Here is a 17,398-nt window from a genome sequence, read left to right as displayed (position 1 = left end):
ACAAGAACAAGAAAGTTTCAATCACTATGATGGAATTATACTGTAAGCCTCCTAATAGTTAGGAGAGACAGATGAACAAATTATGTCGACAGATCATGGAACGATGGCAGAGTTGTTATAATGGGTGATTTTAACATTCCCAATATGGACGGAGGGTTCCTTAATTCCAGGGACTTGGATGGGTCAGAATTTGTTAGGAATCTATAGACCGATGAACCTCACATCAGTGGGACTGGACTTACTTGCACTTGAAAAAGATTGCACTTATTAGAGATAGTCGGCATGGCCTTGCGCATGGATGGTCTTCTCTCTCAAATTTGATTGAGCTTTCTGAGGAAGTGATCAAGATTATTGACAAGGGTAGCCTAAATGGACTTTACAAAAGTATTTGACAAGGTCTCTCATGGTAGGCTGGTCCAGAAGATTAAGTCATATGGAATCTACAGTGAGTTGGTAAATTGGATACAAAATTAGCTTGGTCATAGAAGACAGAGGGTTATCAGGAAGGGCGATTTTCTGACTGGAGATCTACAACCAGTCCACAAGGATCAATGCTATGACCTCTGTTGTTTGTGTACATGTGATTTGGATAAAAATGTAGATGATCTCATTTGTAAGTTTGCAGATGACAAAAGTTGATGGAATTGTAGATAGTGAGGGAGATCGTCAAAGGATACAGCAGGATATAGATCAGTTGGAAAGTTGGGCAGAGAAATGGCACATCAAGTTTAATCTGGACAAGTATGAAATGATGCATCTTGGGAGGTCAAATGTAAAAGGAAAGTATACAGTAAATGGCAGGACCCTTAACATTGATATACAGAGAGATCTTGGAGTGCATGTCCATTGCTCCCCCAAAGTGGCAACATAACATCATAGGCAGCACGGTGGCACAGTGGTTCAATTCCCACCTCAGGCAACTGTCTGCGTGGAGTTTGCACATTCTCCCAGTGTCTGTGTGGGTTTCCTCTGGGTGCTCCAGTTTCCTCCCACAGTCCAAAAATGTGCAGGTTAGGTGAATTGGCCATGCTAAATTGCCCGTAGTGTTAGGTGAAGGGGTAAATGTAGGGGAATGGGTCTGGGTGGTTTGCTCTTTGGAGGGTAGGTGTGGACTTGTTGGGCCGAAGGGCCTGTTTCCACACTAAGTAATCTAATCTAATCATAACTGGATAAGGTAGTAAAGAATGTGCAAAACATGTTTGCCTTCAACGATTGGAGAACTGAGTATAGAAGTTGGCAAAGTCATGTTGCAGCTATACTAAATTTTATTTAGGCAACATTTGGAAATTCTGTGCAGTTCTGGTTGCCACACAATAGGAGGGATATGCAGGCTTTGGACAGGGTGCAAAAATGGTTTACCATAATGTTGCCTGAATTGGAGTCCATTAGTTTGAAGGGGTGCTTGGACAAACTTGGGTTGTTTTTTTCTAGAATGTCAGAGGCTGAGGGGTGACCTGATAGAATATGAGCAGCAAAGTTAAGGTCCTTCCCTGCTTGCAATTGGTGGACTGGTCCAAATTCAAGAACTCAGCAGCCAACCTAAATGGGTTTGCCACTATCATCACAGATTACATCAGTAAGTGTACAGAGGATTGTATGCCAAAGAACTTAATCAAAGTGTTCCCCAACTGGAAACCTTGGACAAACTGCGAGATCTACTCCCTACTGAAGTCCAGGTCTGAGGCATTCAAATTGGGTGACCCTGATCTACACAGAAATCTAGGCACAACCTTCGCAAAGCCATCAGAGATGCCAAGAGACAATACCAAACTAAACTAGAGTCCTAGACTAACTACACAAACACACATCGATTGTAGCAAGGGTTACACAATGTAATGGTATACTCAGTGAAGACAAGTAGAATTGCTGGCAATAACGCATCCCCTCCAAGTGAGCTCAATGTATTCTATGCTGTTTTTGAACAGAAGGCCGTGAAATGATGTACCCACAGTCACAATCTGATTGGCCTTCTTGAAAGTGAACCCGCAAAAAGTGACTGACCCACACTGAAGTCCCCAGCTGTGCACTTAGATCCTACGCGGACCAGCTGGCAGGTGTATTCGCAGACATGTTTAATCTCTCCTTAAAGAGATCTGAAATTCCCACCTGCTTCAAGAAGAACACTATTATCCCAATAACTAAAACAAAATGGCAACACGCCTTAATGACTATCGCTTGGTGGCTCCAACACTCATCATTATGAATTGCTTCGAGGAGTTTGTAATGGTACACATCAACTTCAGCCTCCAAGATTGCCTTGATCCACAAGAATTCACCTACAGTCACAACAGGTCCACAGCAGATGCCATCTCCCTGGCCCTGCAGTCATCCCTGAAACAAGGGCACCTACTTCAGACTTCTGTTTATTGACTTTAACTCCGCCTTCAACACCATAATTCCTGCCAAACTCATCTCCAAACTCCAAGACCTAGGACTCTATTTCCTCAGCAACTGGATCCTTAACTTCCTGACCCACAGACCACCAACAGTAAGGAAAGGTGACAACACCTCCTCCACGATAATCCTCAGCACCAGTGGGCCAAAAGACTGCATACTCAAACTCTTATTATACTCCTTTTACACTCATGACTTCGGCCAGATTCTGCTCTCAGCTTACATGTTTGCTGATGACACCATCCTGGTGGGTCAAATTTTAAACAGTGATAAGATAAAGTACAGGACAGAGATAGGAAGCTTAGTGGCATGGTGCAAAGACAACAATCTCTCTCTCTCAATGTCAGCAAAACAAAGGAGCTGGACATTGACTTCAGGAAAGAGGGTGGAAGATGCACCTCTGTGTGTATTAATCGTGCTGAGGTGGAGATGGTTGAGCGCTTCACGTTCCTAGGAATAAGTATCACCAATTTGTCTTGGTTTATCTATGCTGACACGGTCAAGAAAGCACACCAACATTATTACTTCCTCAGAAGACTAAGGAAATTCAGCAATGACTTTTACCAATTTTTTTTAGGTTACCACAGAAAGCATTTTGTCTGCAAGCATCACAATTTGATATGGCAGTTGCTCTGCCCAGGAACACAAGAAATACAGAGTTGTGAACACAGCCCAGTCCATCATACAACCCAGCCTTCTATTCATCAATTCAGTCCATACTTCCCTCGGGAAAGCAGCTAACATAATCAAAGAACCCACCCACCCCAGTTATTCTCTCTTCCACCGGGCAGAAGATACAGAAGTTTGAAAACACATTAACAGATTTAAGAACAGCTTCTTCTCTGCTGTTAACAGACTTTTGAGTGCACCTCTCATTGAAAGTTGGTCTTTCTCTGTAGTTAGAACACTATATTCTGTCTCTTGTTCTATTACACTGAAGCACTTATGTATGATTTACCTGGATAGCACACAAAACAATACTTCTACTGTATCTCAGTATATGTGACAACAATTAATCAAATCAAATCCTTTTCCCAGGGTGGAAATGTCAAATATTAGGGTGAAAGTTTAAAGTAGATGTGCGAGGCAAGATTTTTTTTTTAAACACACAGAGGATTACAGGTGCCAGTAGCTTACTGCCAGGGGAGGTGGTAGAAGCAGATACAATTACATCATTTAAGAAGCATTTAGACAGAACAAAGAAGAGGAACAGGCTCTTCAGTCCACCAAGACTATGCCGACACATGGTACCCCTCTAAAGTAAAACATTTTTGCTACACAGTCAATATACTTCTATTCTCTTCCTATGCATATATCTGTCAAGATGGTTCCTAAATATTGATATTGTATCTGTCTCCACCACCTCCTCTGGTAGTGCATTCCAGGCATTTACTATCTTGTTTATTTAAAAAAACCTCATGTTTTCCCCCTTAAAAGTACCCACTTTTACTTTAAATCTATGCCTCCAGTAATTGACATTTCTTTCCTGGGAAAAAGACACTCATACCTATAATAATTTTGTAAACATCTATTAGGTCACTTCCTTGTCCTCCAACATTCAAGTGAAAACAATAACTTTTTTTGATCTGTCCTCATAGCTTAACCAGGCAACATCCCAGTAAACCGCTCCAGTATCCTCTCCAAAGCCTCAGTATCCTTCTTGCAGAGTAGTGACCAGAACTGCGCACAATATTCCAAATGTGGCCTAACTAAATTCTATGTAGCTGCAAAATGCCTTGCTAATTACCATATGATTAAAGCCTTCAAGACATTAACAGGGAAAAAAAATAGAAAGATAAATGATTTCCACTGTTTGAGGATTCTAGAACTCAGGGACATAGTCTGAGTATTAGGACCAGACCATTCACAAGAGATATTAGGAAGCACTTATAGACACTTCAGTCAAACCAGTCCATGCTGAATATATTCCCAAACCAAACTAGTCCCACCCACCTGCTCCTGACCCATATCCCTCTAAACTTTTCCTATTCATGTTACCATTTGTATCCATATCCACCACTTTCTCAGCAAGTTCATTCCACATGCTGTGTAAAAGAATTGCCTCTCATGTCTTTATTAAACCTCTCTTCTCTCACCTTAAAAAATGTGCCCTAAACTCTTAAAATCCCCAATCCAAGGGAAAAGACAACTACTGCTAACTTTACCTATACCTCTCATTATTTTATTCACATCAATAAAGTCACCTCTCAACCTCCTACACTCCAGTAAAAAAGTTCACACCTATCCAGCCATTCTTTATAACTCAAACTTTCCCCACCCAGCAACATCCCGGTAAATCTCTTCTAAATCCTCTCCAGCTTACGTGGTGGGGAGTGGTACTGAGCAAACTAATGCAAATAGGAGTTGATAAATCTCTTGAGTCTAGATGGACTTCATCCTAGGATCTTAAAGGAGATGGTTGAGGAGATAGTAGGATGCCTTGGTTGTAGTTTTCCAAAACTTGTTATTATCTTAGAAAGGATGCATCAGACTAGAGAGTAGCAAATATAACTCTTTTCAAGAAGGGACTACAGGAAACTATACACGAGTTATCTTGATATCTGTTGCAGGGAAGTTTTTTAGAATTATAGAATCCCTACAGGGTACATACAGGCCATTTGTCCCATCGGGTTCACACCAACTCACTCCCCTACCCTGTCCCTGTATTTCCCATGGCGAATCCACCTAGCCTGCACCACCCGAACACTATGGACAACTTAGCACAGCGAATCCACCTAACCTACTTATCTTTGGGTTGTGAGAGGAAACCAGAGCACCCAGAGAAAATGGACACAGACATGGAAAGAATGCACAAACTCCACTAAGACAGCTGCCTGAGAATGGAATCAAACCAAGGTCCCTGGCACTGAGTTTGCAATACTAATCGCCGAGCCAGTATGCTGAAATTTTGAAGCACTTATTCAAAACTTCTGGCTTCACACACAAATATGACTATTGCCCTCAATGGACCCTACATTCATTATTATTGGTTACACTCTTGCCCTTAATATACTTATAACAATCCTTTAGATTTTTCTTATTGCTATTGTCTTCCTTGGAACAAAAACGAGTGAAAATTGATTTGATAGGCTTGTACAAAGTTTGGATAAGATGGCCAATAGCTGATTGTACAAGGACTTGAAGGCACAGGTTTCAGGTTTTGGATCAGAGACACAGAAGCAATATGAGGAAGAACTTTTTCTACAACAGTGAGTAGGAGTGATAGGAACTTGCTGCACACAAGGGTGATGAAAACAGAGACATTGAGTAACTTTAAAGGAAAATTGCCGAGCAATTGACAGAAGTGCCATTGTGAGGCTACAGGAATAGAGTACAGGAAAGGGATTGTGCAGGTGTTCTCCAGAGCTGGCATGAACACAACAGGTCGAATGGCCTTGGTTTTGCCGCAAGAATCTATTACCTGTTCGGCGAGGTAACTCGCAACGGTTTTGGGACAACAGGCAGCGGCGATGGCACCTTGAGCTGATTGCCGGACCAAGAGATGTGGCAGCCACAGAAAGAGCTCAGATATCGGTACAGGCCAGTGGCAGTGGCCACGCCGGTGTTGCCCTGGACAGAGAGCCGGCCATCGGAAAGTGACCGCACTTCAAACCGATCCCGCTGCTCGGGCCCAGGCATCGACCGGTTCACCGTCAGCAGGAAACCCGGGGCTCGGGGCCCAAGCAGCCGCAGCAGCAGCTCCCGCACAGCCTTTGTCTGCTCCAAGTCGGTCGCAGTCGGCCTTAGATGCTCTAATGTCTGGAAATCACAGTGGACACTAACCAAGGCCGCAGACAACAACAACACCCAACAGCCCACTGCCGCCATACCAACGCATCCAATAATGACTGACAGCTGAAACACCCAATTAGGAGCCAAGGCTCGAAAGTGGAGACCCGCCCTCCTCGTATTGACAACAGCAACATCAGTCATTGGATGGATATGAAAATAGAATCCTGTTGAAACAAAAACATATAGCGCTGGAGGAACTCAGCAAGGTCTGGCAGCATCCATGGAGATAGAAACACACTTAACGTTTCGCGTTTAAAGACTTCTTCAGGATATCTCTGCAGGAATTCTTCAGGGTGGAGTCCCAGGCCCAATCATTTCCAGCTGCTTCATCAATGACCTTCAGTCCACCGTAATATCGGAAATGAAAATGTCCTCTGATTGCACAACGTTCAGTCGCATTTGTGACTCCTCAGATACTGAAGCAATCCATGTTCAATGCAACAAGATCTGGACAATAAGGGGAGGTGATAGCCTAGTGCTACCATCACTGGATTGTTAATCCAGCGACACAGGTAATATCAACTAGGAGAAAGTGAGGACTGCAGATGCTTGAGATCAGAGCTGAAAAATGTGTTGCTGGAAAAGTGCAGCAGGTCAGGCAGCATCCAAGGAACAGGAGAATCGATGTTTCCTGAAGAAGGGCTTACGCCCGAAACGTTGATTCTCCTGCTCCTTGGATGCTGCCTGACCTGCTGCGCTTTCCCAGCAACACATTTTTCAACACAGGTAATATTCTGGGGACCTGGGTTTGAATCCTGCCATGGTAGATGGCGGAGTTTGAATTCATTGAAATTCTGTAATTAAGAGTTTAATGATCATGAATTAGTTGTCAATTGTTTGGAAAAACAAACACTACTTACATACACCCATCCACCTCCTCTAACCAAAAGAAAGTTCTGTGCGCCAGTTTGGTAAGGTTACTGGTTTTATTTCAATAGTCTCATTGGGAATTTAGAACAGTGGAAATGGATGTTAGGGCAGTTGAATGCACCTCCTGTAGAATGTGGAAGGCAATGGTCACCACTATTGTCCCTGCTGATTTCATCTTGGGAAGTGCACCCAATTCCAGCTCCTCAGAGACTGCATTAAGGAACTGGAGCTGGAGCTGGATGAACTTCGCATCATTCGGGAGGCTGAGGGGGTAATTGAGAAGAGTTACAGGGAGGTAGTCACACCTCAGGTACAGGAAGAAGGTAGATGGGTTACAGTCAGAGGACTGAAAGGGAACAGGCAGACAGTGCCTGGATGCCCTGAATAACAAGTACTGTATACCGTTTTGGATGCTGTTGGAGGGGATGACTTACCACGGGTATGCCATGGGGTACATGTCTCTGGCACCGAGTCTGTCACTGTTGCTCAGAAGGGAAGGGGGTAGAGGAGTAGAGCATTAGTTGTTGGGGAGTCCATAGTTGAGGCACAGATAGGAGATTCTGTGGGAACGAGAGAGACTTGCATCCCAGCTACCAAGGTCTGTGATGTCTCAGATTGTGTTTTTGGGGTCCTTAAGGTGGAGGGGGAACAGCCCCAAGTCGTGGTCCACATAGGCACCAACGACATAAATAGGAAAAGGGATGGGGATGTAAGGTAGAAATTCAGGGAGCTTGATGGAAGCTTGGAGCTAGAACAAACAGAGTTGTTATCTCTGGTTTCTTACCCATGCCATGTGCTAGCGAGGTGAGGAATAGGGAGGGAGAGCAGCTGAACACGTGGCTACAGGAATGGTGCGGGAGGGAGGGATTCAGATACCTGGATAATTGGGGCTCATTCTGGGCTGGGTGGGACCTCTACAAATGGAATGGTCTACACTTGAACCAGAGGGGTACTAATATCCTGGGGGAGGAAATTTGCTAATGTTCTTCGGGATGGTTTAAACTAATTCAGCAGGGGGATGGGAACCTGAATTGTAGCTCCACTGTACAGGAGGTTGAGAGTAGTGAGGTCATGACTAAGGCTTCAAGGTTGCAGGAGTGTACCTACAGGCAGGAAGATGGTTTGAAGTGTGTCTAGACCAACGCCAGGAGCATCCAAATTAAGGTGGGTGAACTTGCAGCATGAGTTTGTACATGGGATTTCAATGTTGTAGCCATTTTGGAGACATGGATAGAGCAGGTACAGGAATGGTTGTTGCAGGTTCCAGGGTTTAGATGTTTCAGTAAGAACAGGGAAGGTGGTAAAAGAGGGGGAGGTGTGGCATTGTTAGTCAAGGACAGTATTACGGAGTGAGAAAGGACGTTTGATGAGGACTAAGGTAGTATGGGCCGAGGTTAGAAACAGGAAAGGGGAGGTCACCCTGTTGGGTGTTTTCTATCGGCCTCCAAAAAATTCTAGAGATGTAAAGGATTGCGAAGATGATTCTCAATAGGAGTGAAAGTAACAGGGTAGTTGTTATAAGGTCTTCAGCTTTCCTAATATTGACTGGAAATGCTATAGTTTGAGTACCTTAGATGGGTCAGTTTTTGTCCAATGTGTGCAGGAGGGTTTCCTGACAGAGTATGTAGATAGCTGAAAACGTGTGTTGCTGGAAAAGCGCAGCAGGTCAGGGAGCATCCAAGGAGCAGGAGAATCGACGTTTTGGGCATGAGCCCTTCTTCAGGAATGAGGAAAGTGTGTCTAGCAGGCTAAATTAAAAGGTAGGGAGGAGGGACTTGGGGGAGGGGCATTGGAAATGCGATCGGTGGAAGGAGGTTAAGGTGAGGGTGATAGGCCGGAGTGGGGGTGGGGGCGGAGAGGTCAGGAAGAAGATTGCAGGTTAGGAAGGTGGTGCTGAGTTTGAGGGTTGGGACTGAGACAAGGTGGGGGGAGGGGAAATTAGAAAACTGGAGAAATCTGAGTTCATCCCTTGTGGTTGGAGGGTTCCTAGGCGGAAGATGAGGCGCTCTTCCTCCAGCCTTCGTGTTGCTATGGTCTGGCGATGGAGGTGACCTGCATGTCCTTGGTGGAGTGGGAGGGGGAATTGAAGTGTTGAGCCACTAGGTGGTTGGGTTGGTTGGTCCGGGTTTCAGAGGTGTTCTCTGAAACGTTCCGCAAGTAGGTGACCTGCCTCCCCAATATAGAGGAGGCCACATCGGGTGCAGCGGATGCAGTAAATGATGTGTGTGGAGGTGCAGGTGAATTTATGGCAGATATGGAAGGATCCCTTGGGGCCTTGGAGGGAAGCATGGGGGGAGGTGTGGGCACAAGTTTTGCATTTCTTGCGGTTGCAGGGGAAGGTGCCAGGAGTGGAAGTTGGGTTGGTGAGGGGTGTGGACCTGACGAGGGAGTCACGGAGGGAGTGGTCTTTTCGGAACGCTGATAGGGAAGGAAGGGAAATATATCCCTGGTGGTGGGGTCCGTTTGGAGGTGCTGGAAATGATGACGGATGATACGATGTATATGGAGGTTGGTGGGGTAGTAGGTGAGGACCAGTGGGGTTCTATCCTGGTGGCGATTGGAGGTGCGGGGCTCAAGGATGGAGGAGCGGGAAGTGGAGGAGATGCGGTGGAGAGCATCGTCGATCACGTCTGGGGGAAATTGCGGTCTTTGAAGAAGGAAGCCATCTGGGTTGTACGGTATTGGAACTGGTCCTCCTGGGAGCAGTATGTAGATAGGCTAACAACAGGCAATGCTACATTGGATTTGGTACTGGGTAATGAACCAGGCCAGGTGTTAGATTTAGAGGTAAGAAAGCACTTTGGTGACAGTGACAGCAATTTGGTTAAATTTACTTTAGCGATGGAAAGGGACAGGCATATATCATAGGGCAAAAGTTATAGCTGGAGGAAAGGCAATTATGATGCAATTAGGCAAGATGTAGGATGGGGAAGGAAACTGAAAGGGATGGGTGCAATTGAAATGTGGAGCTTGTTCAAGGAACAGCTACTGCATGTCCTTAATAAGTATGTATCTGTCAGGCGGGGAGAAAGTGGTCAAGCGAGGAAGCTGTCGTTTACTACAAAAGTTGAATCTCTTGTCAAGGGGAAGAAGGAGGCTTCTTCCCCTTGAAGAGGTGAAGGTGAAGGCTCAGTTAGAGCTTCAGTTAGAAGGCACTTGACAGTCGCAAGTTGGCCGAGAAGGACCTAAAGAGAGAACGAAGAAGAGCCAGGAGGGGACATGAGATGTCTTTAGCAGGTAGAGTCATTAGAGTCATATTTACAGCATGGAAACAGACATTTTGGTCCAACTCATACATGCTGACCAGATATCCTAAATTAACCTAGTCCCATTTGCCAGCATTTAGCCCATACCCCTTTAAACCCTTACTATTCATGTACCCAATCCACATGCCTTTTAAATGTTGTAATTGTACCAGCCTCCACCACTGCCAGTACATTCCATCCACACATTACCCTCTGCATGAAAAAGATTAACTTTGTTTTATTGCTGTGTCTGGAGCATCATAGTGGAGGCAGAATCCAAAACAATTTCAATTACAACTGAAGGCTTCTTATGCCAGGGAGGGAGACCCTAGCTTAGACAGACAGTACCATGTCATTTTTGTATCAGCACACAAGCAACATTTAACTATCAATGTCCTAGATGGTCGTGTACTCTGGTGGCGTGGAATATGCAGATTGTGAATAAAGCTTCACACAAACTGGCAGTTATGCTTCCTACATTATAGCAATTGAATTTTTCAAAAAAACTATATTGAAAGTACTTTGGAACATCCTCGGTTTGAAAGCTGTATAAAACAAGTTTTTCCTGGTCGTTGTGCAGCGTAGCAATCACTTCCAGAAATGGAGGAAATCAAAATGGTTAACAAGCTTAACGCCCTAATACTCAAGATGGAGAAACACCATTCATCTAATGCAAATAACAGTCAGGATAGGCTGGTTAGAAGTGTGCACAGAATCTCATAGGAACATAGGAATTAGGAGCAGGGTGTACAATTCAGTCTTACAAGCCTGCTCGGCCATTTAACATGATCTTCTCCTGGTCTTAACTTCACTTTCCAGCCTACTCCCCATAGCCTTTTATCGCACTTTTCATCAGAAATAGATTTCTTTCTGAAGTTGTTAATTGATTCTGCTTTGTCTGCACTCTAGAACAGTGAGTTCATAGACTCAGAACCCTCCATAGTTTCTCCTCATCTTGTTTTGAACTTACCTCCTCTCAACCTATGCCCTCGTTCAAGAGTGTCCCACAGGGGGAACATCTGTTCAACATCCACCTTATTGATTCCTTTTAGCGTTTTATATACCTCAGATCACCCCCGCACCCACCCCCCACCACCCCCACTCTCCTGGACTCCAGTGAGTCCAAACCCAAGTTATTTGACCCTTGTACAACAGCTCTTTCATCCCTGAAATCAGTCTGGTGAACTTTCTGAACTGCCTCCAGTGCAAATACATCCTTCCTCAAGTAAGGAGGCCAAAATTGGATACCTGACTCCAGATGTGATCTCACCAACACCTAATGTAATTATAACATTTTACTTTGGTATCTAGTTCCATCTTTGATAATCTAATCTAATAAATGCCAGGATTCCACATGTTTTATTGTATGCTACCCGTGCATACCTACTCCACTCAATCCACTCCAACTACTGTGGAGATTGAAGAGCATGTGGAGTGCTGTCGGAACCATTTCTGTTGAAATCCCTGCAGTTTTACTTATACTTAAAGCAGTCTGCAGCTTACAGGCCTGTCAGTCACAGATGATTCCCTCACTTCAGAAAACAGAATTTCTGGCATAACCTTGTTTACCCTCAGCTTTATTGCAGGATCAGACCAACTATATTTTAGTGTCTTACCATATTCATGACTTAACAATTGCCAGATAACTGGAATATGAACAGATGCAGGGGATGCCTGAGATCTGAAGGAAACAAAGGGTCTCAGTAACCTGTTTTCTCAAACTTTCAGATGCCAAGAGACTAACTGTTACTTCCCAGAAAATTCATTCATATTTTCTTTTCCATCACCTCCTACTTTGACATTAAAGCTTGAAAGTACACAATAGATTTTCAACAGGAAATGGGTCTGCTTTATAAAAACAAAAAAGTGCCTATACAAGGTTGAAATATTAAAGTTGACCAGGCATGAGGTGAGCATATCAGATGCCATGAATTAATATTTCACACCCGGGTGAACTGAAAACAAATTCAATAACATCTGTGTGCCTCTGAAGCAAGGTGATACCTTTCACCATGAAAAGTTAGGAACTATATTACCAGAAGTTAGATAGATTTCTTTGAAGTAATTATATTGCAATCTTTAATCTTTTGTTAGAAAGCCACTGCATATCAATGATCAACAGCCAGTGCTAATATACAATTAAAAAAGCTTTTGTGAAGTCAAGAGTATGTTATTGCTGATGAGGAATACAACCCACTCAGGTGTCAGATAGTATTGATAAGCCGCTCGAGCTTGGCATTTAGGCTATTCTAAACACGTTATCCGCAGGGGTTCATTTGTCACTATTTCCAACAAGGTCCAGGCCTACACCAGTTCATTACGGACCCTCAACGTCAGTTAGAGTAGAATTTCTTTCCACACTCTATGATTGTTTTACAAGAGGGTAAAAATTTGGAGGGAGTCTCAGTGGAGTTGGCCCCAGGTACAAAACCAGGTTTATTGACAAATTAAAGAAATAACTCATTTGTATACAAGCAACAGCAAGAGAATTAGAACAAGGTAGTGGCCGCAGCAAATGTTAGTGAGTTACCTCTGCAAGATTGAGACTTTTGCACATTACCCATCCACCAGAACAGATGTCACACCAGTGAGCAAAATAAGAGAAAGCTTTAAAATTGTCTTGCTAGTGAAAATCTGAAAAATGCAAATGGACTCAAATGACTGAATTGTTGCAAAGGGATAATCAAATGCAGAACAGAGTGATGTGGTTTCAGTTCTACCGAAACTATCATTGGAGGGCTTCACTAGTCAATGCCGACTAAGAGATTCTAAAACAAGATTCAAAGCCTGGAATTCCCCACAACTGATGTTCAATGTTAGTGAGCAGTTTCATATCATTTCAAGAGCTGCTTCAGAGAATCCATGCCCAAATGAACAAGTGAACTGCCCCTCCTGGTTGGTCTTTTTTCATGTTACTACAGCAGCTACAAATCCATTCCCACAGCTTTTTACTTTCCTATCACAGCTATAATGCAGTTGCATGAAACTAAATTGCATCTTTACAGTACCTGTGCACTAAACACCCCCAACAGCTAATGGAGTACTATTCAAGTGCTGTCATTTTGGAACATGAAGAAGTTAGACAAATTGACAGAAGTTAGACAGTAGACAAATGCAAGTTCCCATAAACAGCAATTTTGATATTGTCCAGTTTGTTTAGTGGCTGAATAAGGACTAAATGCTTACTGGTAAGAAACACTTCTCCTTCTCAAAATAAGTTTCATGGCTGCTGTGGAAGTACACAGGGTCTTGGTTTGACATATTGGTGATTTGGAGCAGGCTTGAGGGGTTGAATGGCCTACTACTACTCTTATTTTCCATTATGAGGGTGGCACGGTGTTTAGCACTGCTGCCTCACATTACCAGGGACTCAGCTTCGATTCCCCCTCAGGCAAGTGTCTGGGTGAGTTTTGCACTTTCTCTGGTTGCTCTGTTTTATTCACACAAAAATGTGCAGATTAGATTGATTAGCCTTAATAAATTGCCCACACAGTGTCCAAAGATGTGCGAAGTGGGCAAGCTATAGGAAATGCAGGTTACAGGGATAAGATGAGGTGGGATACTCAGAGGGTCAGTGTGGACTTGATGGGCCAAATAGTGTGATTCCACACTGAAGGGAATCTAAGATTCTACGATTGCACAGTAGACTTTTCACCCAGAGCTGCACTGGAATGCCAGCCTGTATTATTTTTGCACTCAACCCACAGGAGACAGGCCTGAACACAACTAGCAAGACTTGTAATGGGAATCAAACAGAAACTCCTTGCCAGGTAGAGTCATACTTGGCACAAAGGATGGTAGTTGTGATTGTTCTAAGTTGGTATGTAAGATCCAGGACATGTCTGCAGCAGTCCTCAGGGTGTTGCCTTGGCCAAACCATCTCCAGCTGACTCAATTATCTTCCCTCCATCGTATAGTCAAATGTGTTTTTTTTATCAATGATTGCACAAGGGTGAGCACCATTTTCAACTCCTCAGATACTGAAGCAGTGCAATACTCAGGTTTGGGCTGACAAATATGAAGTAATACTTGTATACCCAGGTGCCAGAAAATGACCATCTCCAGCAAGAGAAAATTTAAATACTAGGGGTCACGGGTTCAAAGTGAGAGGGGAAAAGTTTAAGGGGGATATGCATGGGAAGTTCATTACGCAGAGGATGGTGGGTGCCTGGAATACGTTGCCAGCGGAGGATGTAGAGGTGGGCACAATAACGTCATTTGAGATGTATCTTGACAGATATGTTAATGGGCAAGGAGCAGAGGGATACAGATGCTTAGAAAATGGGTGACAGGTTTAGATCGAGGATCTGAATCAGCACAGGCTTGGAGGGCCGAAGGACCTGTTCCTGTGCTGTAATTTTCTTTGTTCTTTGCTCTTGTTCTAATCACCACTGTTTGCCAAAGTCATCACTACCACTGAATCTGAGTCACAACAACCTAAGGGTTACCATTGACCAGAAAGTGAAACAGCACTATGGCTCCAAGACAAGGTCAGAAGCTGGAATCCAAGTTTGATCAATTCCCCTCCTGACTCCCTAAAGTCTGCACAAGGCACAAGTCAGGAACATGATGGAATCCTCTCCACTTGCCTGGATAAGTGCAGCTCCAAACAGCACAAGTTTGACACCATCCAGTACAAAGCAGGTAATTAGCACCAGAGATAGCTGGGCACCTTGGAGCTGTCAACAATATAAGAGAAGCCTTGAGATCTCTGCAAGGCCAGAAGTTGCTCTTTTGTCTTGAAAATAAGTACCTTAAGCCTGAAAAAGCCACTTTAATTGTCCTTCAGCTCTCATTGTGCCCCCAATACATCAGAGACTTTCCAAGTGTGAACCAGACACCCTGTAACTCCTGCAAGCAAATGAAAGTAGCTGGAGAAGGAAGATAATGAAGCAGCATAACCTGTTAAGCCAAAAGCACCACTTCAACAAATCTTCTGGACAAGGACCATTGAACTGCGACCAGAACCACTATAATAGTGCGACCAGAACTGGACACAGTGTTCCAAGTGTGGTTCCACAAGGGTCTTTTAGAGCTGCAGCAAAACTTCACAGCTCTTAAACTCCATCCCCCATTAATGAAAGCCAAAATACCATATGCTTTCTTAACAACCCTATCCACTTGGTGGCAACTTTGGGGGATCACCATTTGAACACCAAGATCCCTCTGTTCCTCTACACTGCCAAGAATCCTGTCTTTAATCTTATATTCAGCATTCAAGTTCGACCTTCCAAAATGCATCACTTTGCATTTATCCAGAACTCCTTCTGCCATTTCTCAGCCCAGCTCTGCATCCTGTCTACATTGTACTGCAGCCTGCAATAGCCCTCGATACTATCAATGATACCACCAACCTTTGTGTCTTTGTGGCAAATTTATTAACTGACCCTCAACCTCCTCATCCAAATCATTTATAAAAATGACAAAGAGCAGAGACCCAAGAACAGAGCCCTGTGGGACACCACTCAGCACTGACCTCCAGGCAGAATACTTTCCATCTCTGCCTTCTGTCAGCCAACCAATTCTGAATCCAGACAGCCAAATCTCCCTGTATCCCATACTTCCTGACTTTATGAATGAGCCTACCATGGGGAACCTTATCAAATGCCTTGCTGAAGTCCATATACACCACACCCACTGCTTGACCTTCGTTGACCTGTCTTGTCACCTCCTCGAAGAACTCAATAAGATTTGGGAGGCATGACCTGCCCCTTACAAAGCCTTGCTGACTGCCTTTAATCATGTTATGCTTTTCCAAATGGTCATAAATTCTCTCCCTCAGAATTCTTTCCAAAACCTTGCTGACCACAGACATAAGACTGACTGTTCTGTAATTGCCAGGGATTTCCCTATTCCCCCGCTTGAATAGAGGAACAGCATTCGCCTCACTCCAATTCTCTGGCATGACTCCAGTGGAGAGTAAGGAAGCAAAGATCTTTGCCAGCGGCTTAGCAACCTCCTTTCTTGCTTCCCGGAGCAATCAAGGATAAATTTGGTCTGGCCCTGGTGACTTATCAGTCTCAATGTTTACCAAACTTTCCAGCGCATCAACTTCATCCATCTTGATCTGTTCAAGTTTGTTTCCCAGTTCCTCAAGGTTCTTATTCACAGCAAGATCCCTTTCCTTAGTGAAAACTGAAGCAAAAAAACTCATTTAGGGCTTCCCCTATCTGCTCAGACTCCACGCACAAGTTCCCTACGCTATCTGTGACCAGCCCTACCTTCTCCCTTGCATGTTTTTAAATCTGCGTTTGAAACTAGAATACCTAGCCTGTTGCAGTCAGACTACAAAACATTAATGTATTTAGTTGGTGGTGCAGTGTGGATTTTTACCTGGAGGAGAAGCTGGGCAGCACGGTGACTCAATGGTTAGCACTGCTGCCTCACAGCATCAGGGAGTCGAGTTTGATTCCCACCTTGGGTGACAGTCTATGTGAAGTTTGCATATGCTCCCCATGTCTGCATGGGTTTCCTCCGGGTGCTCCGGTTTCCTCCCACAATAAAGGAAAAAAGAGGAAAAAAGCAGAAAAAAGAGGAAAAAAGAGGTAAAAAAGAGGAAAAAAGAGGAAAAAAGCGGAAATAGGAGGAAAAAAGAGAGAAAAAGAGGAAAAAAGAGAGAAAAAGAGGAAAAAAAAGGAAAAAAAGGAAAAAAGAGAAAAAAAGACCAAGAAAGAGGATAAAAGAGGAAAAAAGAGGAAAAAAGAGGAAAAAAAGAAGGAAAAAGAGGAAAAACGAGAAAAATAGAGGGAAAAAGAGGAAAAAAGAGGAAAAAAGAGGAAAAAAGAGAAAAAAAGGAAAAAAGAGGAAAAAAAGAGGAAAAATGTGGAAAAAAGAGAAAAAAGAGGGAAAAAGAGGAAGAAGAGGACAAAAGAGGAAAAAAGGAAAAAAGAGGAAAAAAGAGGAGAAAAAGAGGAAAAAAAGGAAAAAAGAGGAAAACAAGAGGAAAAAAGAGGAAAAAAGAGAAAAAGAGGAAAAAAGAGGAAAAAAAGTGGAAAAAAGAGAAAAAAGCGAAAAAAGACAAAAAAGAGGGAAAAAGAGGAAGAAGAGGACAAAAGAGGAAAAAAGAGGAAAAAAGGAAAAAAGAGGAAAAAAGAGGA

At 43.6% G+C, this 17,398-nt stretch overlaps 1 protein-coding gene across 1 annotated transcript in view; it reads right to left on the bottom strand.

Moving 5' to 3' along the window:
• The window catches only part of naglu (N-acetylglucosaminidase, alpha), a 49,440-nt gene extending 43,184 nt beyond the window's left edge, over window positions 1-6,256 (bottom strand). The window contains exon 1 of the mRNA XM_072561137.1: window positions 5,816-6,256. Coding sequence (XP_072417238.1) covers window positions 5,816-6,222 — 407 coding nt within the window. The 5' untranslated portion in view covers window positions 6,223-6,256. The remainder of the gene's footprint in view (window positions 1-5,815) is intronic.
• Between the last annotated feature and the right edge of the window lie 11,142 nt (window positions 6,257-17,398).

The sequence above is a fragment of the Chiloscyllium punctatum genome, chromosome 42 (genome assembly GCF_047496795.1).
Source record: "Chiloscyllium punctatum isolate Juve2018m chromosome 42, sChiPun1.3, whole genome shotgun sequence".
Taxonomy (NCBI): Eukaryota; Metazoa; Chordata; class Chondrichthyes; order Orectolobiformes; family Hemiscylliidae; genus Chiloscyllium; species Chiloscyllium punctatum.
This window is presented reverse-complemented; position numbering and strand designations above follow the sequence as displayed.